General features: G+C 44.2%; 1 protein-coding gene across 2 annotated transcripts in view; it reads left to right on the forward strand.

Moving 5' to 3' along the window:
- TMC5 (transmembrane channel like 5) overlaps positions 1 to 26,229 on the forward strand; it is a 319,514-nt gene that overhangs the window by 226,035 nt on the left and 67,250 nt on the right. For both annotated transcript variants that reach the window (XM_077448949.1, XM_077448948.1), the window contains 2 exons: positions 11,836 to 11,931; positions 23,721 to 23,796. In XM_077448949.1, the coding sequence (XP_077305075.1) occupies positions 11,836 to 11,931; positions 23,721 to 23,796 (172 nt within the window). The remainder of the gene's footprint in view (positions 1 to 11,835; positions 11,932 to 23,720; positions 23,797 to 26,229) is intronic.

Genomic DNA, 26,229 nt, shown 5'->3' on the forward strand with positions numbered 1-26,229 from the left:
CATATAAATACCCAATAAAGGTTTTAACCCCTGATTGCCCTTAGTTAACCCTTTCACCAGTGATCACCGTATAAGTGTTACGGGTGACGCTGGTTAGGTAGTTTGCTTTTTTATAGCATCAGGGCACCCGCCATTTATTACCTAATAAAGGTTTAACCCCCTGATCACCCGGCGGGTGATATAAATTTGGTTTTAGGGTCAGAAAGGGTCTGCGTCACCCCAGGCAGTGCTAGGTTAGTGCCAGTACCGCTAACACCCACGCGCAAAGCATACACCTCCCTTAGTGGTATAGTACCCGAACAGATCAATATCTGATCTGATCAGATCTATACTAGCGTGCCCAGCAATTTAGGGTTCTAAAAAAACGCATTGTTAGCAGGATCAATCCAGATACCTGCTAGCACCTGCGTTTTGCCCTTCTGCCCAGCCCAGCCCAGCCCAGCCCACCCAAGTGCAGTATCGATCGATCACTGTCACTTACAAAACACAACACACATAACTGCAGCGTTCGCAGAGTCAGGCCTGATCCCTGCGATCGCTAACAGTTTTTTTTGTAGCGTTTTATACAGTCGCTGATAGGCTAGGTGCTTTTTTACCTGTGAGTCTCACTACTGTACCCCTAAATTTAGAGCCTAAAATGGCAAAGCGAAGGTACACTAGTGAAGAGGCCTACACGTTTCTGAGCATGACAGATAGTGAAGAGGAAGACACTGATCTGTCAGATTCAGGCTCAGAATACGAACCCGTAGAGGAAAGCGCCTCCATGTCAGATAGCTCTGACGACGAAGAAGAGGTCCCTGCTAACGTCAGGCGTACCCGACCCCGATTTTCTGATGTTGAGGTGCAGGAACCGCAAGTCCCTCGTATGGAGTATAGAGCCAGTACTAGCGCCGCTCATCCTTTTGGTGAACTGGCAAGCACCAGCGGCCTAGTACACCCTGGACGTACATCCAGCACTGCAGTATCACGTGGTGATGTGGCGAGTCCCATAAGTGCAGTTCAAGCTGGCGAGGTGGCAAGCACAAGTAGTGTCCCGCTGCCACCAAGAAGACGAAGACAGGCCCGTCGTTCCCATAGTGCCCTTCCTGCAGAATTCGCCAATCCTGATTTTTATTCTCTGTATTTCACGGAAGATCTCTATAGATCTATTTTGGACCAAACCAATTTATATGCTGGTCAACACATCGCCGCTAATCCCCAGTTGCCGTCTCTTGCCAGAGATTGGAAACCAGTTACGGTTTCCGAATTTAAGACCTTTCTGGGCCTTTCCCTCAACATGGGCACACATAAATTCATGAGGATGCGGGCTTATTGGTCCACGCATCCGGCTGACCACATGCCCGTGTTCTCTAACTCCATGTCCAGGAAACGATACGAGCAGATCTTGCGGTTCTTGCACTTCAGTGACAATGAACTTTGTCGTCCACGTGGAGACCCTGAATACGATCGGCTCTACAAAATTCGGCCCCTCATAAACCACTTTAACCAAAGTTTTGCAGACTTGTTTACTCCCCAAAAAGTTGTCTGCGTTGATGAGTCCCTGGTTAAGTTTACTGGTCGCTTGTCATTCAAACAGTACATTCCCAACAAGCGTACCAGATACGGGGTCAAGCTCTATAAGTGCTGTGACAGGGCCACAGGCTATGCATGGAGCTTTATGGTTTATGAGGGTAAAGATAGTTACGTAGAGCCGGAGAACTGCCCTGATTACATAGGAAGCACTGGCAAGATAGTGTGGAAATTGGTGTCACCCTTATTCGGAAAGGGGTACCACTTGTACGTGGACAACTATTACACCAGCGTGCCACTGTTTAGTCATTTATTTGATCATCAGATTGGAGCATGTGGCACCGTGCGACCTAATCGCCGGGGCTTTCCCCAGCGGCTTGTAGATTCCCGTCTTAGGCTGGGGGAGAGAGCCTGCTATCGGTGTAATAATTTGCTCGCTATGAAGTGGAGGGATAATAAGAATGTTTTCGTTCTTACCTCCCTTCATGCAGACACGACGGTCCAAATTTCTACGGCGACTGGTATTGTGGAGAAACCCCTCTGTGTCCACGAATATAACAAAAATATGGGAGGGGTGGACCTCAATGACCAGATGTTGGCGCCGTATCTAGCTTCCCGTAAGGCCAGACGCTGGTACAAAAAAGTGTCTGCTTACTTATTTCAATTGGCTTTGCTGAATGCTTTTGTGCTATACAAAACTTCAGGCGGGACATTAACCTTTCTTTTCTTCCAAAGAGAGGTTGTCACAGAGCTTCTGTATCCAGAGGGTTCTGCACCTCACCATTCCCAACCAAATGCAGTAAGCCGGCTGCATGAGAGGCATTATTCTTATGTCCTCCCGAGTACCCCTACCCAACGAGCCCCCCAAAAAAGATGTCGTGTCTGTACCAAGCGCGGATTTAGGCGTGACACCCGTTCTTATTGTCCACGCTGTCCTGGCAATCCTGATCTTTGTCAGGGTGAGTGTTTTGAACGCTACCACACACTAGTGAAGTATTAGCGTAGGGTACAGCATTTCACAGGCTAGGCACACTAACACAGAGTCTCCCAAGATGCCATTGCATTTTGAGAGACCCGAAACGTTACAGTTGTTACAGTTTACAGTTCAAAAAAAAGTGTATAAAAAAAAAAAAGTAAAAAAAAAAAACAAAAAAAATATAAAATATAAAAACCAAAAATAGTTGTCGTTTTATTGTTCTCTCTCTCTCTCTCTCTCTCTCTCTCTTCTCTCAAATTTTTTATACTTTACTGTTTACTGTGTTATTGTTAACCATTTTTCATGTTTTCAGGTACGCCATTCAGCTGCAGCGTGGATTTATTTATCTTGACAGCAACAGCGTTTGTTCCCACGATACATAAAGCCGCGACTCCAGTGCTGTAGGAGGTGATTTCACCACCACAGTTAAAAAAGAGCATATATGCCGAAGCATGGGGGCATAAGGGGTGGAGGAGGGATTTTGCTCCTAATGCCGCGTACAGACGGTCAAAATTCCGACGGAGGGCTTGCCCATGGAAAAGTTTGAACGTATGTACGCGGCATAACTTTTTTGCGGGAGGATGCCCCCATGCTTCGGCATATATATATATTTTAGGCACAGGTTGTGTTAAAAAATGTTTTATTTTTTACTGTTTTTTTTGGCAATTGCTTTGCAGGTATGGTATGGTAAGGTTTTACTGTTATACTGGGATGTTACTTTGTTTTAACGTTAACCATAATTTTCTTAGCAGGTACGCCATTCAGCTGCAGCGCAAAATTATTTATCTTGACAGCAACAGCGTTTGCTCCCACGATACATAAAGCCGTGACTCCAGTGCTGTAGGCGGTGATTTCACCACCACAGTTAAAAAAGAGCATATATGCCGAAGCATGGGGGCATAAGGGGTGGAGGAGCGATTTTGCTCCTAATGCCGCGTACATACAGTCAAAATTCCGACGGAGGGCTTGCCCGTGGAAAAGTTTGAACGTATGTACGCGGCATAACTTTTTTGCGGGAGGATGCCCCCATGCTTCGGCATATATATATTTTAGGCACAGGTTGTGTTAAAAAATGTTTTATTTTTTACTGTTTTTTTTGGCATTTGCTTTGCAGGTATGGTATGGTAAGGTTTTACTGTGATGTTACTTTGTTTTAACGTTAACCATAATTTGCTTAGCAGGTACGCCATTCAGCTGCAGCGCGGATTTATTTATCTTGACAGCAACAGCGTTTGCTCCCACGATACATAAAGCCGTGACTCCAGTGCTGTAGGAGGTGATTTCACCACCACAGTTAAAAAAGAGCATATATGCCGAAGCATGGGGGCATAAGGGGTGGAGGAGCGATTTTGCTCCTAATGCCGCGTACATACGGTCAAAATTCCGACGGAGGGCTTGCCCATGGAAAAGTTTGAACGTATGTACGCGGCATAACTTTTTTGCGGGAGGATGCCCCCATGCTTCGGCATATATAAATGGTGCATGTATGTCCATCATTAGAAGTGGGTGGAGGAAGGGAGGTATTCTAAAGGTGGGCATACCCACCGATCAATCTCTTTTTTTTCGTTCAGACAACATGACTCTCAGTAAATAGCTTGGGGTGTCTACTTTCCAAAATGGGGTAATTTGGGGGGGTTTTGTGCTATTTTGGCATTTTATGGCCTTCGAAACTGTGATAGGTAGTGAGGGGTGAAATCAAAAATTTGCACCCTTAGAAATCCTGAAGGTGGTGATTGGTTTTCGGGGTGCCGTACGCGACTAGACTCCCAAAAAGTCCCACACATGTGGTATCCCCATACTCGGGAGAAGTAGCTGAATATATTTTGGGGTGCAATTCCACATATAACCATGGCATGTGTGAGCAATATATCATTTAGTGACAACTTTTTTTTTTTTTTTGTCATTATTCAATCCCTTGGGACAAAAAAAAAAATATTCAATAGTCTCAAGATGGCCCTCTGCAAATAGCTTGGGGTGTCTACTTTCCAAAATGGGGTCATTTGGGGGGGTTTTGTGCCATCTTGGCATTTTATGGCCGTCAAAACTGTGATAGGTAGTGATAGGTAGTGAGGAGTAAAATAAAATATTTATGCCCTTAGAAATCCTGAAGGCGCTGCTTGGATTTCGGGGTCCCGTACGCGGCTAGGCTCCAAAAAAGTCCCACATATGTGGTATCCCTGTACTCAGGAGAAGCAGCAGAATGTATTTTGGGGTGTCATTTCACATATGCCCATAGCATGTGTGAGCAATATATCATTTAGTGACAACTTTGTGCAAAAAAAAAAAAAGTTTGTAATATTCCCGCAACTTGTGGCAAAATATAAAATATTCCATGGACTCAACATGCCTCTCAGTAAATAGCTTGGGGTGTCTACTTTCCAAAATGGGGTCATTTTGTGGGGTTTTGTGCTATTTTGGCATTTTATGGCCTTCGAAACTGTGATAGGTAGTGAGGGGTGAAATCAAAAATTTGCACCCTTAGAAATCCTGAAGGTGGTGATTGGTTTTCGGGGTGCCGTACGCGACTAGACTCCCAAAAAGTCCCACACATGTGGTATCCCCATACTCAGGAGAAGTAGCTGAATATATTTTGGGGTGCAATTCCACATATAACCATGGCATGTGTGAGCAATATATCATTTAGTGACAACTTTTTGTAAAAAAAAAAATTTTTTTTATGTTTTGTCATTATTCAATCCCTTGGGACAAAAAAAAAATATTCAATGGTCTCAAGATGGCCCTCTGCAAATAGCTTGGGGTGTCTACTTTCCAAAATGGGGTCATTTGGGGGGGTTTTGTGCCATCTTGGCATTTTATGGCCGTCAAAACTGTGATAGGTAGTGATAGGTAGTGAGGAGTAAAATAAAAAATGTATGCCCTTAGAAGGCGGTGCTTGGATTTCGGGGTCCCGTACGCGGCTAGGTTCCAAAAAAGTCCCACATATGTGGTATCCCTGTACTCAGGAGAAGCAGCAGAATGTATTTTGGGGTGTCATTTCACATATGGCCATAGCATGTGTGAGCAATATATCATTTAGTGACAACTTTGTGCAAAAAAAAAAAAGTTTGTAATATTCCCGCAACTTGTGGCAAAATATAAAATATTCCATGGACTCAACATGCCTCTCAGTAAATAGCTTGGGGTGTCTACTTTGCAAAATGGGGTCATTTTGTGGGGTTTTGTGCTATTTTGGCATTTTATTGCCTTCGAAACTGTGATAGGTAGTGAGGGGTGAAATCAAAAATTTGCACCCTTAGAAATCCTGAAGGTGGTGATTGGTTTTCGGGGTGCCGTACGCGACTAGACTCCCAAAAAGTCCCACACATGTGGTATCCCCATACTCAGGAGAAGTAGCTGAATATATTTTGGGGTGCAATTCCACATATAACCATGGCATGTGTGAGCAATATATCATTTAGTGACAACTTTTTGTAAAAAAAAAAATTTTTTTTATGTTTTGTCATTATTCAATCCCTTGGGACAAAAAAAAAATATTCAATGGTCTCAAGATGGCCCTCTGCAAATAGCTTGGGGTGTCTACTTTCCAAAATGGGGTCATTTGGGGGGGTTTTGTGCCATCTTGGCATTTTATGGCCGTCAAAACTGTGATAGGTAGTGATAGGTAGTGAGGAGTAAAATAAAAAATGTATGCCCTTAGAAGGCGGTGCTTGGATTTCGGGGTCCCGTACGCGGCTAGGTTCCAAAAAAGTCCCACATATGTGGTATCCCTGTACTCAGGAGAAGCAGCAGAATGTATTTTGGGGTGTCATTTCACATATGCCCATAGCATGTGTGAGCAATATATCATTTAGTGACAACTTTGTGCAAAAAAAAAAAAGTTTGTAATATTCCCGCAACTTGTGGCAAAATATAAAATATTCCATGGACTCAACATGCCTCTCAGTAAATAGCTTGGGGTGTCTACTTTGCAAAATGGGGTCATTTTGTGGGGTTTTGTGCTATTTTGGCATTTTATTGCCTTCGAAACTGTGATAGGTAGTGAGGGGTGAAATCAAAAATTTGCACCCTTAGAAATCCTGAAGGTGGTGATTGGTTTTCGGGGTGCCGTACGCGACTAGACTCCCAAAAAGTCCCACACATGTGATATCCCCATACTCAGGAGAAGTAGCTGAATATATTTTGGGGTGCAATTCCACATATAACCATGGCATGTGTGAGCAATATATCATTTAGTGACAACTTTTTGTAAAAAAAAAAAAAATTTTTTTATTTTTTGTCATTATTCAATCCCTTGGGACAAAAAAAAAATATTCAATGGTCTCAACATGGCCCTCAGCAAATAGCTTGGGGTGTCTACTTTCCAAAATGGGGTCATTTGGGGGGGTTTTGTGCCATCTTGGCATTTTATGGCCTTCAAAACTGTGATAGGTAGTGATAGGTAGTGAGGAGTAAAATAAAAAATTTATGCCCTTAGAAATCCTGAAGGCGGTGCTTGGATTTTGGGGTCCCGTACGCGGCTAGGCTCCCAAAAAGTCCCACACATGTGGTATCCCTGTACTCAGGAGAAGCAGCAGAATGTATTTTGGGGTATCATTTCACATATGCCCATAGCATGTGTGAGCAATATATCATTTAGTGACAACTTTGTGCAAAAAAAAAAAGTTTGTAATATTCCCGCAACTTGTGGCAAAATATAAAATATTCCATGGACTCAACATGCCTCTCAGTAAATAGCTTGGGGTGTCTACTTTCCAAAATGGGGTCATTTTGGGGGGTTTTGTGCTATTTTGGCATTTTATGGCCTTCGAAACTGTGATAGGTAGTGAGGGGTGAAATCAAAAATTTGCACCCTTAGAAATCCTGAAGGTGGTGATTGGTTTTCGGGGTGCCGTGCGCGACTAGACTCCCAAAAAGTCCCACACATGTGGTATCCCCGTACTCGGGAGAAGTAGCGGAATATATTTTGGGGTGCAATTCCACATATAACTATGGCATGTGTGAGCAATATATCATTTAGTGACAACTTTTTGTAAAATTTTTTTTTTTTTTTTTTTGTCATTATTCAATCCCTTAGGACAAAAAAAATAAATATTCAATGGGCTCAACATACCCATCAGCAGTTTCCTTGGGGTGTCTACTTTCCAAAATGGGGTCATTTGGGGGGGGTTTGTACTGCCCTGCCATTTTAGCACCTCAAGAAATGAGATAGGCAGTCATAAATTAAAAGCTGTGTAAATTCCAGAAAATGTACTCTAGTTTGTAGACGCTATAACTTTTGCGCAAACCAAAAAATATACGCTTATTAACATTTTTTTTACTAAAGACATGTGGCTGAATACATTTTGCCCTCAATGTATGACTAAAATTTAGTTTATTCGATTTTTCTTATAACAAAAAGAAGAAAATATCATTTTTTTTCAAAATTTTCGCTCTTTTTCCATTTATATCGCAAAAAATAAAAATCGCAGAGGCAATCAAATACCATCAAAAGAAAGCTCTATTTGTGGGAAGAAAAGGACGCAAATTTCGTTTGGGTGCAATATTGCATGACTGCGCAATTACCAGTTAAAGCAGCGCAGTGCGAAATTGTAAAAAGACCTCTGGTCCTTAAGGTGTTTATTGGTCCGAGGCTGAAGTGGTTAAGTCCCAGCGTGCTGATATTGTCACACTCGTTGAGACCCACGTTACAGGCCATCTTCAGTCCCCCCTCAAAAAGCCCTGGATAGGTTGGGTATATCATGCCACCCACACCTCATATTCCAGAGAAGTATTGGTCCTAATCGCTAAAAGAGTGCTGTTTGATCTGGTGCTAATCCAAACGGACCGGCAGGGCAGATATGTCTTTATACACACCACTATTAATGGATCCCCTATCCTTATACTAGCCTGCTATGTCCCCACCCCATACAACTCAGCTGTAATTAAGGAGGGCCTTGCCTTTATGGCACAATACCACTCTATACCAGCAGTGTGGATGGGGGACTTTAATATGACCCTCACGCCCACTCTAGACCAAATGGGTACGCCGGACCCCCATGTTGATCCGCCGACCCATACCAGACTGCACCGCATTTTGACCGACTTTGCTCTAATAGACACTTGGCGCCACAAACATCCATACGTTAAAGTCTTTTCGTGCTTCTCAGCCAGCCATAACACAATGTCGCGCATCGACTTCATTCTCATCTCAAGGACCCTGACACCTAAACTGGGAGATGTGGGCTTTGCGCCGAGAATTCTCTCGGATCACGCCCGCTATTGGATCACGATACAACTCTTGAAGGCCTCTCCCCCTCCTCCTTGGCGGCTAAACCCATTTTGGTTGACTGCTTTGCAGGACCAGGATGACATTTAAGCGTTATGCCCACTCCCTACTCTCCACACATATCAACAGACTTAAGCGGTCTTCACACCTGGTCGTCCAACAGGCTGCTGAACACCTGCAGATGCTGGAGGAGGCGTTTCATCGAGACCCCTCGCCCAGCAATGCCAATAATCTCAAGATTCAGGCACAACAGGTCTCCCAGTTGCATGTTGAGAGGGCCAAGCAGCGCATCTTCTTCTGTAGGCAAAGGATATTTGAATATGGAGAAAGATCGGGTAAACTGCTGGCGTATCTTGTTCATTTAGACTTGCGTCCCCCGGTGGTGGTGTCATTGACGGATGACCGGAGGAACGATATTACGGGTCCACAACAAGTAGTGAAGGAATTTGCGAGATTTTATCATGCACTTTACACCTCCCGGTTCACCCACACTCCCCAAGATACCAGAGATTACTTAGCAAGAATTCAATTTCCTAAATTGTCGGACACCCAACGTGAACTCTTAGCCCTTGTATACACGGTCGGAGAATCCGTCGGAATGTGTCCTATCGGACCGTGTCGTCGGATAATCCGACTGTGTGTGGTATGCATCGGACTGATTCCGTCGGAATATCCGTTGGACCCAATTTTCCAACATGTTGGAAATATTTCCCAACCAACTGGGTCGGTCGGACATATTCCGATCATGTGTAGAGAATTTTGATCGGACCAAGTGCCACGCATGCTCAGATCAAATTCCTACATCAAAGCTATTGGCTACTAGCCTGAATGTAGTCCCATCGTAACGAAATTACGTCATCACGTTCTGAAAGATCTGATTTTTCGCCAACTTGGCCCGACGGACAAAATCCGACGGATTTGGTTGGCAAAATCTCAGACCGTGTGTACAGGGGCTTAGAGGCTCCCATCACTAAGGAGGATATTTCCGAAGCCATCTCCTGCCTGTCCACTTCTAAAGGGTCAGGATCAGACGGCTGGCCGCTTGAATTTTACACCACCTATTCTGAAATTTTAACCCCCAAACTCTATGACCTGTACAAATCCATTTTTGACTCAGGAATCCTACCCTCCTCCATGCGAGAAGCCCAAATTGTCATAATTCCTAAGCCTATTTCCTTACTGCAGGTTGACATTAAAATACTGGCAAAGATTCTTGCCTCCCGCCTTAACCAGGTCATTCTCTCACTGATCCATCCTAACCAGACTGGCTTCATGCCAGGAAAAAACACTGCTATGAATATTCGTCTTCTACTAAGGAACATTCAGGGGTCTCATGATGAAGTTGGCTTGAGAGTTGTGGTGGCCTTGGATGCCGCCAAGGCCTTCGAAACCGTGGAGTGGAACTACCTGTGGGAGTGCCTCTCGGGATTTGGACTTGGCCCTAACTTTATTCGTTGTGTTCAACTCCTGTATCAATCCCCAGAGGCCAAGGTGTTTGTAAACGGCTGGCTCTTGGACCAATTCCCGCTGGAGAGAGGGACCCGACAAAGCTGTCCACTTTCCCCCATGCTGTATGCATTGGCTGTGGAGCCACTGGCCATCATGGTTCGTGCAGATACCAGCATCCGAGGCCTTAAGATAGGGAATATGGAAGAAAAGATCGCTCCATAGAATGCGTTGGTAGCCACTCGGGTCTGCGTATTAATTGGTCTAAGTCCCAGATCCTCCGGCTTGATCCTTTCCCCCCGTGCCCACATCCCCCCCTCTGACTCTCCCTAGGGTTTCTTTGATTAAGTACCTTGGAGTGCAAGTCACTAGATCAAAGATGGCCTAGGCTATAAGAAGATTGCCAAGACCCCAAAACTGAGCTGCAGCACAATGGCCAAGACCATACAGCGGTTTAACAGGACAAGTTCCACTCAGAACATGCCTCGCCATGGTCGACCAAAGAAGTTGAGTGTACGTGCTCAGCGTCATATCCAGAGGTTGTCTTTGGGAAATAGACATATGAGTGCTGCCAGCATTGCTACAGAGGTTGAAGGGGTGGGGGGTCAGCCTGTCAGTGCTCAGACCATACGCCTCACACTGCATCAAATTGGTCTGCATGGCTGTTGACCCAGAAGGAAGCCTTTTCTAAAGATGATGCACAAACTGGTTTGCTGAAGACAAGCAGACTAAGGATATAGATTACTGGAACCATGTCCTGTGGTCTAATGAGACCAAGATAAACTTATTTGGTTTAGATGGTGTCAAGCTTGTGTGGCGGCAACCAGGGGAGGAGTACAAAGACAAGTGTGTCTTGCCTACAGTCACGCATTGTGTTGGGATTGTCATGGTCTGGGGCTGCATGAGTGCTGCCGGCACTGGGGAGCTACAGTTCATTGAGGGAACCATAAATGCCAACATGCACTGTGACAGGCTGAAGCAGAGCATGATCCCCTCCCTTCGGAGACTGGTGCTGCAGGGCAATATTCCAACATCACAACGACCCCAGACACACCTCCAAGACGACCACTGCCTTGCTAAAGAAGCTGAGGGTAAAGGTGATGGACTGACCAAGCATATCTCCAGACCTAAACCCTATTGAGCATCTGTGGGGCATCCTCAAATGGAAGGTGGAGAAGCGCAAGGTCTCTAACATCCACCAGCTCTGTGATGTCCTCATGAAGGAGTGGAAGAGGACTCCAGTGGCAACCTGTGAAGCTCTGGTGAACTCCATGCCCAAGAGGGTTAAGGCAGTGCTGGAAAATAATGATGGCCACACAAAATATTGAAACGTTGGGCCCAATTTGGACATTTTCACTTAGGGGTGTACTCACTTTTGTTGCCAACGGTTTAGACATTAACTGTGTGTTGGGTTATTTTGAGGAAACAGCAAATATACACTGTTATACAAGCTGTACACTTACTACTTTACATTGTAGCAAAGTGTAATTTCTTCAGTGTTGTCACATGAAAAGATATAATAAAATATTTACAAAAATGTGAGGGGTGTACTCACTTTTGTGAGATACTATATATGTATTAGGTGGAACCAATGGTTCCCCAGAGAACTGAAAAAGGCTGTAATAAAACTGAGATTATTTCAATCATATTTTTAAATTTTGTATTTTTTTTTTTGTAGGATTATTGGAACGTATTGCTGTAAAAAATTGGGAATGCCGGAGTTTGATATAGCAAGAAATGTGCTGGATTTAATCTATGCACAGACATTGGCATGGTATGTATGTGTGTGGGCACGTCTTAGTACTATTTACAGAATACTGAATATTTAAAGAAAGTTTTAGATGGGTTGATGCCTCAACATGAAGGGTGAGTGGGGAAACATCTTCTAGTTAGCAGGATAAGTTCACCTTTGTTCACATTTTTTTTTCTAAATTCCAGCCCCCTACCATACCATTATAGCATTCATGTACTTATTTTGCAAAAATATCAAAGCTTTCGAATAAATCTACAGACACTTACTTCACTTGTCCTCATCCATGTTTCGAACGTATCTATTAGCAATGCCTTACTTCCTGATCAGGCTGACCTCATTAGCACACACCCTGCATCATCCACCCTCCTACCTACCCACCCATTCCCAGCTGCATGCTTTTTAAATGAACTGCAATCAATCAGTGACCACCCTTCTCACTAAATACACTATATACAATCATAATGCATAATGTATGGCCATCTTTATTCAAGTATTTAGGAGGGAGTGGACGAACTCACATTCCCACATGCGTTTTATTTTATTTTATTTAGCGGGGGGGGGGGTTTTGGAGAATTTTCACTCATCAAGTATAGGGCAGCTCATCCACCTAAATGGGCTGCCCTACACACAGTAATTGTCCCAAAGAAGCTTTAGAACTTTATTTTTAGAGCGGTGCAAAATTGTGATTTTTGGTGGCATTCTGAAATGCAAGGAAACGCACAGATGTGAATAGACCCTCGTTGTTCTTGTGTTATCGTACCAATTTCACTTTCAGGCCCTATTCACATCTAGCATAGTGGGAGCGCACATTTTATGGCTCGTTTTTTCTGTGACATGCATAGGGCATATGGCTGCACTATATGTGGATCATGGTATATTTTGGCATTTTGTGGGTTGCGTGTTTTTTACTCTGCGTTTTACAGCATTTGCCACTCATTTTTTCAACTCATGGGGCCCCCGGGCAATAGAAGATCATGGGACGCCCCGTGTCCCCACAACACGCAAGCCACACCTACACAAAGCCCCACCTACATAAATCATGGGGGCACGCACACAATAATTTTTAATGGCACACCCAAAACAGAAGCAAACACACATTTTACCATGTAAAAAAAACGAGTGGCAGATGCTGCAAAACAAACAGTAAGAAACACGCAACCCACAAAATGCCAAAATGTCCCATGATCCACATATGGTGCAGCCATAGAATGGATGCACCATCCTGCTTCTCTGAACCATTCCATTCTATGGATAGCGTAGGACCCACTGATATTGGGGTACTTTGACGTAGTAGTGGGCTTAACACTATATGGCAAAAAGGTGTAAAGAAATCCCCATATTTTCTGAATATGCTCAGGTGTTTTTAAATGGCCTTGCAGGAGTTAAATGTCATTTTTATATGTGTGCGCTGTAATCTTTATTTCTGTCTGTATGGTCTTATGGCTGCACCATCTCTAATGCATGTTTTAGGATGTGCCCCCCAAATCTTTGTCTAGTTGCTGTAACCAACCGCAAATAAAAAACAAGTAATAAATCATATTCTGTATGGGGCAATAAAGGTTGTAGAACAGAAGCGCACAGAGATCTATAGCTCTGCTCAAATCCGGCCTCTCCTGCACATGGACAACCTGGGTGCTGGCCATCACAGTCTGTCTCCTCTCTTCATAGGAAATAGAAAAATATATCATTCACACTCCAACCAGTATATTTTCATTTAAGTGGAACTTTATTCAGAAAATTAAGTCCTGCTAGATCACCTCAGGCTTCTTTTGCAATTATAGCTATGTAAAATGTTAAAAATACTGTTGGTGTCTATACTGTTTAAAATCCAGTAATAGACTGTCTCACCCTACTCTGCACATTCAGTTACTCTCAATTTTTAGGCATTTTTATGCACTGCCAAGTTTGTAGAGGCCAATCTACTGACAGCCTTAAAGGGGTTGTAAACCCTCGTGTTTTTTTCACCTTAATGTATCCTATGCATTAAGGTGAAAAAACACCTGGCAGTGACCGGCCCCCCAGCCCCTTTACTTACCTGAGCCCCTTCATCTATTTGGCAGGGACACGCTGTCCCTCTCTCCATGGGGTCCCGGCTCTTGATTGAATAGATTTATAGCAGCGCAGCCATTGGCTCTTGCTGCTGTCAATCAAATCCAATGACGCGGGCACCGGGGTGTGTGGCCGAGTCCAGCATTCATGTCTGTGGACGCAAAATGCTGGACTCGGGAGCACGCAAGGTAACCCCCTCGTGAGAGCACTTCTCCTAGGAGGTTATCTAAATCGAGGAGGAGCCGCAAAATTGGCCAGGGGACGCTAGAAGAGGATGTTCGGGCCACTCTGTTCAACACAAGCTGCACAGTGGAGGTAAGTATGACATGTTTGTTATTTAACCACTAGCCACCCGCCCGCTGTCATATGGTGGCGGGACGAGGCAGCTCTCGTTCTGGGCTGCCTTCATATGATGTGATCTCCTTCCCAGGCCACTAGGGGGAGCGAGAGCATGCCCGCTGCATCACTGGGGTCCCGATGCGCATGTGCGGCAGGCAAGATATCCGCCGGGCACCCGCGATTGCCCAGTAACTGAGCAGGGCCGTGGATCTGTGTGTGTAAACACACAGATCCACGTTCTGTCAGAGGAGAGACCGATGATGTGTCTCTTGTACATAGGGACACTGATCGGTCACCTCCCCCAGTCAGTCCCCTCCCTGCCAGTCACATTTACTGTATAAATGTGAATGGTCCCAAAAATGTGTCAAAAGTGTCTGATATGTCCGCCGCAATATCACGGTCATGATAAAAATCGCAGATCGCCGTCATTACTAGTAAAAAAATAAATAAATAAAAATGCAATAAATCTATCCCCTATTTTGTAGACTCTATAACTTTTGTGCAAACCAATCAATATACGCATTATTGCGATTTTTTCTTTTACCAAAAATATGCAGAAGAAAACATATCGGCTTAAACTGAGGAAAAAATTTGTTTAAAAAAAAATGGATATTTATTATAGCAAAAATTTAAAAATATTGTTTTTTTCAAACTTGTCCCTGTTCTTTTGTTTATAGCGCAAGAAATAAAAACCACAGAACCACCAAAACAAAGCTCTATCTGTGGGGAAAAAATTATAAAAATTTCATTTGGGTACAGCGTTGGATGACCGCGCAATTGTCATTCAAAGTGCGACAGCGCTGAAAGCTGGAAAATAGCTTGAGCAGGAAGGGGATGTTCTTGCCTGATAGGCAAGTGGTTAAAAAAAAATAAAAAAATTAACAATCCTTTACAATCACTTTAAAGCGAAATTAAACCCTCCTATCCTTTACAGCCAAGGAAGCTGCTTGTGTTTTTGATCTGCAACTGCCAAGGTGCTGCACATGTGATCAGTTATGACACCAGCCATTTGATAGTTTGACAGTTTGGTTGAGTACACAAGCAAATGTGACGGTTAGCACATAAAAACCACAGAACCACCAAAACAAAGCTCTATCTGTGGGGAAAAAATAATAAAAATTTCATTTGGGTACAGCGTTGGATGACCGCGCAATTGTCATTCAAAGTGCGACAGCGCTGAAAGCTGGAAAATAGCTTGAGCAGGAAGGGGATGTTCTTGCCTGGTAGGCAAGTGGTTAAAAAAAAAAAAAAAAAAAAAAAATTAACAATCCTTTACAATCACTTTAAAGTGAAATTAAACCCTCCTATCCTTTACAGCCAAGGAAGCTGCTTGTGTTTTTGATCTGCAACTGCCAAGGTGCTGCACATGTGATCAGTTATGACACCAGACATTTGATAGTTTGACAGTTTGGTTGAGTACACAAGCAAATGTGACGGTTAGCACATTTTTTTAAACTGTTAAATAGACAGGTTTAGTTCCACTTTATGATTTACTGCTGTTCAGTGGCTCTGGGCTCTGGCCTTTTTCCATATCAATGCACGAAAATTAAGAAGGTTGTTTAAATACATAAAATGTGTTCTCAGAAAAATCAACAAGACCTAAATCGTCACAATAGCAAAAGGCAAATGTCACAGTGAAAATACATACAAGAAATAAAGTTTTCCAAATATACAGTTCAGAGCTGATCCTAATGAAGTCAGTGGCTAATAGAAGAACACAGTATCAATTGTAATACAATGTATCATGTTCAAGCTATGTCTCTGAAAAGCCATAAAGGGGTTGTAAAGTCTAAACATTTTTTACCTTAATGCATTCCTTGCATTAAGGTGAAAAATGTTTAGACTTTACTTACCTGACACCCCTTTCAATCCAGCACCGTGCATGTCAGCAGATCCTTTCCCTTCTCACTTCCGGATTTCCCTGGCTTTGCTGGGAATCGGGAGCCATTGGCTCCCAGTGCTGTCAATCAAAGCCAATGATGACCAGGCGGGGCAGAGTCACTCTGTCAATGGGCGCAGCAAAAGTGGCTTTCCATGGGGGCACTGGACAGAGAGGAGGGGTCAGAAGTGACGGCTGAGAAACATAAAAAGAGGAGGTTCCCGTCTGCTCTGTGTGCAGAATAGCAGTTACGAAGCTAGACATTGCTTCACCTGGGGCAAAGACTCAATTTGGCACCCACCCCCACCCGTGAGAGAAAGCATACACAATCACCACATTGGTGAGGTTTGAACAATTTCAAGCTTCACTGCTAAAGCTGGGTTCATACTATTGCAAATTGGATGCAGGTTTCCCCACATCCATTTTGCATGTCAGGAGACCATTGAGAGCCAGTTTGCACATCTCCGCAGTGTTTCTTGTGTAATTGCGCAGGAGCCCTGTGCGTCTTTTTGTTCAGTTTCAGGTCCAAATTCAGCCAAATATTAGGACTGAAATCGGACCTGAAACGGTGAATAGAGATGCCCTGGACCCCTGCTATGAGCCGCTCTGTGCTGTGGTGTGAAGCTAGCTTTAAGCAGATTAAGAGGGGCACAACTGGAAGAAGAACAAAGGAGCCAAGGCTTGCTTCTCTATGCTCTTTTTCCTTCCCAGAGACGCCCTTCCTAAACTGCTGCAGAGGTCAGGCTTGAAACTGTAGGAACACTATAGGATAGTAAAAGACCTGGGATGCCTTTGGGTGCATAGCATGCCACGGTGAACAGTGGGTGTCGCCAATAGTGTTAACAGTGGGAGGGGCTTAAAGGGGCATAGTTAAATAAAACAAATATATAAATATGCTTGAAATGAATATATAAATAGCGCTTGCAGGATGAATGTGCAAGCCCACACAATGTGAATGAGCACTGGCAGTGGTAATACAATCAAGAAAATATCAATGTGATACACATAAATATCAATGTGGAACAAATAGATAACACAATCTATTTACAAAGTGCTGAGTGCTCCAGAAATATTAGGTCTTGTGTGCCACACTCCCCTCTTGTGACTTCACTCACCAAAATGTATGCAGTCTGGGGTCAAAAGCGCTATGATCTAAATGATCTGGTATATGTGGAATAGATTCTTAGATGCCTCTCCATAGAAGTGGTATTCTTGTGGATTTCAGAGTGGATAGACCATGCTCTAAAAATGGGAAACAGAGAAGGAACTTGTGATGAAACACAGTTGGAACTAAATAAATTGTGCCACTTACAATATAATTGGATAAACATTCATCAGTGTAAAAATCTGGGTCTGCTGCTGATTGGCGTGAGTTCCATGGAGGGCATAAGTTACGTTAATGGTCACGAAACCGGATGTAAATCAATGCATTTCACCCCTCCTCCAGGGCGTCAAAGGACATCTTTGGTGACGCCCCTGGAGGAAGGGCGAAATGCATTGACGTACTTCCAGTTTCACTATTAGTCCCTTCTATTTTTCCTGTTTTTTCAGCATGGTCGATCCACTTGGAAATGTCCACAAGAATACCACTTCTATGGAGAGGCATCTGAGAATCTATTCCTCATATACCAGATCATTTAGATCACAGCGCTTTTGACCCCAGACTGCAAAGCTGAGGGTCCATACATTTTGGTGAGTGGGGTCACAAGAGAGGAGTGTGGCACATGACGCCTGCTATTTTTGGAGCACTTATGCACTTTATTTTTGGAGTACTCAGCACTTTGTAAATAGATTATGTTATCTATTTGTTTCACATTGATATTTATGTGTACCACATTGATATTTATTTGATTTTATTACCACTGCCAGTGTTTGTTCACATTGTGTGGGTTGGAACATTCATCCTGCAAATGCTGTTTATATATTAATTTCACCTCTCGAGGTTATAGCACCTTTGTGATAGCTGCCGCAGGTTCTTTCTTTATTTATTAATTCATTCCACACACATCTTTTTATCACCTATATCACATTTAGTGCGAGTTTATATAGTTTGTTCATAAAATGTGCTTAGCTTAATAAAACAAATGTCACCGTAAAAATATGAATTTAACCTACCTTAAAAGTGAACTACAGGCCCTGCACTGGGCAGCAGAGTTGGTGCAAGGATTTTTATCTACTCTGGTGAAAGTGCAATTTGCTAACTGTCACCTCCATCACCCTCTGGCTACAGTTCGGGCCCCTTTTCTCCCTGTCCCGGATGTCCCCCTCTCTGTCAGGAGCCCCCCCTGTGCATAGGTGAGCACAGCCAATTGCATTAGGGTGTGCACCCCAAAGCTCAAATGCGCGTGTATGTGTGTGTGTGTGTATATATATATATATATATATATATATATATATATATATATATATATATACACACACACACTGTATCTCACAAAAGTGAGCACACCCCTCGAATTTTTGTAAATATTTTATTATATCTTTTCATGTAACAACACTGAAGAAATGACATTTTGCTACAGTGTAACGTAGTGATGTACAGTTTGTATAACAGTGTAAATTTGCTGTCCCCTCAAAATAACTCAACACACAGACATTAAAGAGGGATTCCACCCAAAAAAAATATTAAAAGCCAGCAGCTATAAATACTACAGCTGCTGACTTTTAATAAATGGACACTCACCTGTCCCGGGTTCCAGTGATGCCGGCAGCCGAGGCCGATCGATCGCTCGGCTCTCGGGTGCTGCCGCCACCATTCTAGGTGAGGGAATCAGGAAGTGAAGCGAATCGGCTTCACTTCCCGGTTCCCTACTGCGCATGCGCGAGTCGCGCCGCGCAATAGGAAATCTCTGCGCTGTCACTGGGACCCGTGTGTGTCCCAGCAGACAGCGCGGCAGGGCAGGAAATGGCGTAGACTCCCACGGGAGTCTATGCCCGGAAGTGGGTGTAAATACCTGGCTTTGACAAGTATCTCCACCCCCCTCCCCCCTGAAAGGTGTCAATTGTGACACCGGAGGGGGGGAGGGATCCGATCAGCGGAGGTTCCACTTTAGGGTGGAATCCCGCTTTAATGTCTAAACCTCTGCAAACAAAAGTGAGTACACCCCTAAGTGAAAATTTCCACATTGGGCTTAATTTGCCATTTTTCCTCCCTGTGTCATGTGACTCGTTAGTGTTACAAGGTCTGAGATGTGAATGGAAAGCAGGTGTGTTATTTGCTCTCAATCTCTCATACTAGTCACTAGAAGTTCAACGAAGCACCTCATGGCAATGAACTCTACAAGATGTGAATGGAAAGCAGGTGTGTTAAATTCAGTGTTATCGCTTTCAGTCTCTCATACTGGTCACTAGAAGTTCAACATAGAACCTCATGGCAATGAACTCTCTGAGGATCTGAAAAAAAGATTTGTTGCTTTACATAAAGATGGCCTAGGCTATAAGAAAATTGCCAAGACCCTGAAACTGATCTGCAGTACAATGGCCAAGACCATACAGCGGTTTAACAGGACAGATCCACTCAGAACAGGCCTCGCCATGGTCGACAGAAAAAGTTAAGTGCACGGCATCAGCATCTCATCCAGAAGTTGTCTTTGGGAAAAAGACATATGACTACTGCCAGCATTGCTGCAGAGATTGAAGGGGTTGGGGGTCAGCCTGTCAGTGCTCAGACCATACGCCGCACACTGCATCAAATTGGTCTGCATGGCTGTCGACCCAGAAGGAAGCCTCTTCTAAAGATGATGCACAAGAAAGCCAGCATACAGTTTTCTGAAGACAAGCAGACAAAGGACATGGATTACTGGAATTGTGTCCTGTTGTCTGATGAGACCAAGATAATTATTTGGTTCAGATGGTGTCAAGCGTGTGTGGTGGCAACCAGGTGAGGAGTACAAAGACAAGTGTGTCTTGCCTACAGTCAAGCATGGTGGTGGGGGTGTCATGGTCTGGGACTGCATGAGTTCTGCCGGCACTGGAGGAGCATAATGGCTCTAACATCCACCAGCTCCTTGATGTCGTCATGGAGGAGTGGAAGAGGACTCCAGTGGCAACCTGTAAAGGCTCTAGTAAACTCCAACCCAAGAGGGTTAAGGCAGTTCTGGAAAATAATGGTGGCCACACAAAATATTGACAATTTGGGCCCAAGGTGAACGTTTTCACTTAGGGGTGTACTCACTTTTGTTGCCAGCAGTTTAGACATTAATGGCTGTGTATTGAGTTATTTTGAGGGGATGGCAAATTGACACTGTTAAACAAGCTGTACACTCACTACTTTACATTGTAGCAAGGTGTAATTTCTTCAGTGTTGTCACATGTAAAGATGAAAAGACATAATAAAATATTTACAAAAAATGTGAGCGGTGTACTTACTTTTGTGAAATATTGTGTATGTATGTGTGTGTGCATATATATATATATATATATATATATATATATATGCCTTTTTTAGTCAGAGAATAGGTGCAGGAAATTAATTAAACACGCCCCCCACTTTTCCCCACGTGGGGGAGCTGGAGAGCCTGCTGCAGCAAGTGGTGGGTTTGGCCAAATAAATGGTCTTAAAGGGACAATAAATACCAGGAGTGTGCTATGTACAGAGTGCAGGGTTCAGGAATGTGCTTTGTACAGAGTGCAGGGTTCAGGGGTGTGCTATGTACAGAGCGCAGGGTTCAAGGGTGCACTATGTACAGAGTGCAGGGTTCAGGAATGTGCTTTGTACAAAATGTGGGGTTCAGGTGTGCCCTACGTACAGGGTGCAAGGTTCAGGTGTGTGCTACGTACAGGGTGCAGGGTTCAGGGGTACACAACGTACAGGGTGCATGGTTTACGGGTGCACTACGTACAGAGTGCAGGGTTCAGGAATGTGCTTTTTACCAAGTGTGGGTTCAGGGGTGTGCTATCAAAGAGTGCAGGGTTCAGGGGTGCACTACTTACAGGGTTCATTGGTGCGCTACGTACAGGGTGCAGGGTTCAGGGGTACACTACAAACAGAGTGCATGGTTCAGGGGTGTGCTGCATACAGAGCACAGGGTTCAGGGGTGCGCTATTTACAGAAAGCATATTTACAGAAAGCAGGGTTCAGCAATGTGCTCTATACAGAGTGTGGGGTTCAAGTTTGTGCTATCCAAAGAGTACAGGGTTCAGGAGTGTGCTACGTACAGGGTGCGGGGGTGTGCTACGTACAGAGTGCAGGATTCGGGGGTGTGCTACATGCAGAGTATAGGGGTGCGCTACACTCAGATTGCAAAGCTCAGGGGTGTGCTACGTAAAGAGTGCAGGGTTCAGGGGTGTGCTACATACAGAGTTCAGGGGTGCGCTATGTACAGAGTGCAGGGATGCGCTGCATACAGAGATCAGGGGTGCACTAGGTACAGATTGCAGGGTTCAGGGGTGTGCTACATACAGAGTTCAGGGTTGCGCTATGTTCAGAGTGAAGGGACGTGCTACTTACAGACTGCAGGGGTCGGGAATGAGCTTTGTACAGAGTGTGGGGTTCAGGGGTGTGATATGCAAAAAGTACAGGGATGCGCTACATACAGAGATCAGGGGTGCACTAGGTACAGATTGCAGGGTTCAGGGTTGTGCTACATACAGAGTTCAGGGTTGCGCTATGTTCAGAGTGAAGGGACGTGCTACTTACAGACTGCAGGGGTCAGGAATGAGCTTTGTACAGGATGCAGGGTTCAGGGGTGCTCTGCGTACAGGCTTCAGGTGTGTGATACGTACAGAGTGCAGGGTTCAGAGGTGTGCTATGCAAAGAGTGCAGAGTTTAGGGGTGCAATATGTACAGGGTGCAGGGTTCAGGGTTGTGCTATGTAAAGAGTGCATGGTTCAAGGGTGCACTACATACAGAGTGCAGGGTTCAGGGGTGTGCTATGTACAGGGAGCAAGGCTCAGGGGTGTGCTACATACAGGGCGCAGGGTTCATGGGTGCGCTACGTATAGAGCGCAGGGTTCAGGGGTGTGCTAAGTTCAGAGTGCTGGGTTCAGTGGTGTGCTACGTTCAGACTGAAGGGTTCATGGGTGTGCTACGTACAGAGTGCAGGGTTGCACTACGTACAGAGTTCAGGGGTGCGCAATGTACAGATTGCAAGAACCAGGTCCCGCTGTCTGTGTCAATAGACAAAGCAGCGGGACTCAGGAGTGCACCCACACGGGTGCTCCCCATGGAAAGCGGCTTTCCATGAACTCAATGAAGGGTGCGGAGCTGCCTTTTCTTTTTCCGGATCCGCGCCTTTTTGCCACTTGTTTGGTGAATGAGTAGGAGTACAATGTACCCCATACTAATTCACATGAGGAGGCGGGATCTGGGGGCCCCCTTGTTAAAGGGCGTTTCCAGATTCTGATAAGTTATCACCTGCACTCCCACAACCACTGGCCAAGCTTGTGGGGAAGAGGCCCTTGTCCTCATCAACATGGGGGAAAAGTGCTTTGGGGGGAGCCCCCCTATCCCATAGCACCCCCCTATGTTGAGGGCAAGTGGCCAAGTATGGTTTGGGCTGCCAGGCTACATTCTTGGATAAGAGTCTGGTATCGATTTTGCCCATTTTTTTCATTTACATTTTGGCATGGGGTTTCCCTTAAAATCCATACTAGATCTGACAGGCTTGGGATGGATTTTGGAGGGGACACCTTAAAATCCATACAAGACTCTGTGCTGTTTTGTTCACAATTTTTTTATTGCCGGCAATTGTTTGTTTACCATTCAGCTGTCAGAGGCCAACCCCACTGACAGTTGATCACTTATCTGTTCCTAAAGTGGTGTTCTGCCCCAAAATAAAGAACATAATAATTAAAAGCCAGCAGCTACACATACTGCAGCTGCTGGCTTTTAAAAATAGGACACTTACCTGTCCTGAAGTCCCTTAATGTCCGCACAGCAGCTGATGTTTCCATCAGCTGTAGGGTGCTGCAGCCACCATTGCGGCTTACGGCTTCACGCCGGGAACCCTACTGCGCATGCTTGAGGCCCCACTCCTCTCTCCTACTGGCCCAGCGACAGGGAGAGAAAGAGGGAGGAGAAGGGAGTCCCGCGGTGATGTCAAAGTCCGCGGCCCGGACTCCCGGAAGTGGTGACAGGATACCTGTCAAAGACAGGTATCCTGCCCCCCCTCCCCCCCCCCCCCCGAAAGGTGCCAGTCGTGGCACTGGAGGGGGAGAGGAGACAAATTAGTGGAAGTTTCACTTTTGGGTGGAAATTTGCTTTAAGGACCTGGCGGCCAGCTTGTCGGTCAGCTCCTTAACAACCAGCTGGTTTTAAAGATTCCGGTGGCCCCACTCCTTAACGCTAATGCTACTAAATGTAGCTTACACACTGTGCTAAACAAATAGCATTTTTTATCCAGCTTTTTTTTGTTTTGCAGTTTTTAGCTTTCTAGTGTTTAGATGTCATATCCTTTTAGTTTATCCTGCATGTCCTAGTATATGATAACTATGATAGCTTATAAACTGCAATGATCCAGCACTTGCTACCACTGTAGACCAATAAAGTTTTTGAACATGATGCAACTTCTAGTAAATGTTTGTTTTTTCTATCACGTTGCAGGATTGGTATTTTCTTCTCCCCTTTGCTACCACTAATACAGATGATCAAACTTTTCATTATATTTTATGTAAAAAGGGTAAGTGTTCTTTCAAGAATGAGTAATATACTCCTGATAGATAAAAAAAGATACAAATTAATTCAGTTCTGTTTTTTATTAATATATCATTAAGCCCCCGTTCACACCAGTGCAATTTGTCATGTGATTTGAGAGTTCCAAATCACATGACAACTTGCACCCCATAGTCGGCAATGTAAAAGTTCAAATTGCCATGATTCAAATGTCAGCGACTTTGAAAAAGGTTCTTGCACTACTTTTTGCCGATTTCATTGCAACTTCAATAGAAGTTGTATGAAGTTGCAAGCCGCAATGAAATCGTCAGTGCAAATTGCACTGATGTGCTGCTTTGAAATCACCTTGAAGTAGCATGTTTTTAAAGTCACACCGGTGTGAACAGGGGCTAAAGAGATTTTTTAAATGCAAGCAGTATAAACACCCTAATTTAACATGGTATCTGATCTTGCAATTCATTATAGAGCAGAGCCCACACTGGGAGATGGAGAAGCAACACAAAAAGCCAGTCGGTTATGCTGTAATGCTCATCTACTAACAAGAAATATGCTAATAGGAAGATAGAGCAGATTGACAGACAGATGAGTTTATCTGTCTGCTTCTTCTCTTTTCACTGTGCAGTCACAATCTGGGAGAGGGACAATACCTTAAGTGTTGCCTAACTGAAGCACAGAGACGTACAAAGTGTCCTGCTCCCAGATAGGCAGATCTCTACCTAGATTTCAAACAATATTAACAGTACTTGATCTTCCCATGCAGGGAAAAGCAATAGATTTGCTTTGGAAACGTACCCAAGGAACAATTAAAAAAAAGCAGGGAACAACAACGTAAATTTCAAGTTTCAGCAGTATTTAGTTGTATGATCTCCCATAGCTATTGCAGTTGTGAGTCTGAAGTTAGGTTTTTGTTAACTATCGGGATTAGACTTTAGCGGAGTTGGCAAGAGGGTGGCTATTTGAGGTCTCTATAATTTACAAAAATTATTTGTTTTTTTACTGCATTAGCATATATTTGCTAAGCAGATGTAATCTTGCTGTGAAATTTTGGTATAGCAGACTCCTAATCAAGTATGATCCAGAAGGTGTTACTTTAATGTAAAGGTTTACGTTCGTTTAGTGTTAGGGCCTGGGGTTAGGGTTTTAGTTAATCATTACAATTAGGCTTTAGATGTGTTGGGGGAGTTTATGCATTAAAGGGGTTTTAATGCATAGAATGCATTAAGGTGAAAAACCTTGAGGTTTACAGCCCCTTTAATGCTTAAACTCCCCCCAACACCTCTAAAGCTTAATTGTAAGGGTTAACTAAAACTTTCTGTAGTGTAGCAGTCCCCCAGAGCCCCTCTTTTACTTACCTGAACCTGATCTTTCCAGCGACGAGAACGAGCACAGCAGCTCCAGCCACTGTCTCGGGTCCTCATTGGATAGATTGATAGCAGCGGGAGCCATTGGCTCCCTCTGCTTTCAATTAAATCCAGTGACACAGAAGCCAGGGGGCGAGGCCAAGTCCTGCTGTCTGTGTCAATAGCAGCAGGACGCGGGAGCGCGCCCGCACGAGTGCCCCCATGGAAAGCGGCTCTCCGCGAGGGCACTGGAGAAAAGGAGGAGTCAGGAGCACCTCTGAGGGACCCCAGAAGAGGAGAATTGGGGCCGCTCTGTGCAAAACCCTTGCACAGAGGAAGTAAGTATGACATGATTGTTATTTTAATAAAAAAATAGGCTTTTCAAAACCTTTAAAGGCTCAATTTAGGGGTTAAGGTATGTGTTAAGGTGACGGTTTAGTGCCATGATCTGTTAAGTGTTAAGCATCAAAAATCACTAGTGCCTGGCTCCTGCTCCTGAAAGTGAATGTACAATTTAAAATAAATGAAACATTAAGAAGGAGGAGATCCCATTATAATAACTGTAGCAGGTGAACAGGCATGGAAAGTTTTAGAAACAAGCCATCATCTGCTTCCCAAATAGTAATATAATGTTATTAGAGTGCCATGAAACCCAGACTATAAAAAAACTCTTTGCGTACTATAGTGTTCATACACACAAAGCCACTAAAGCATTTGTTTTGCATAGGGTGAAATATACCTGGTTGCTCCTGCCTTCAGCTGCCCCTCCTTTCTCTGTCTCCACACTCTAGGTTGAGATTGTGTAGACCACTTGGTGCCCTCTATGGAGCATGCTAAACTTCAGTTCCCTTCTAAGCTCTTCATTTCTTCCTTTTTCTTATCTGTGCAACCCACATACTATAGAGTCACACATGTTAGCGTGTGTACAAAGTGGTATATGACACTCTCCTTCCTCCTCCCCCCCCCCCATGTCATCCTATTGCTAAACACTAGACATGTGCATTCGTTTTCATCCAAATGCATTTTCGTCCGAATTTCGGGTATTTTCATTATCGATGTGCAAAATCCGAAAACCGAAAGATCCGACATAAACAAATGCT

This window comes from Lithobates pipiens, unplaced genomic scaffold, assembly GCF_037356315.1.
Source record: "Lithobates pipiens isolate NorthernLeopardFrog02 unplaced genomic scaffold, aLitPip1_a1.2 Scaffold_22, whole genome shotgun sequence".
In the NCBI taxonomy this organism is placed as follows: domain Eukaryota; kingdom Metazoa; phylum Chordata; class Amphibia; order Anura; family Ranidae; genus Lithobates; species Lithobates pipiens.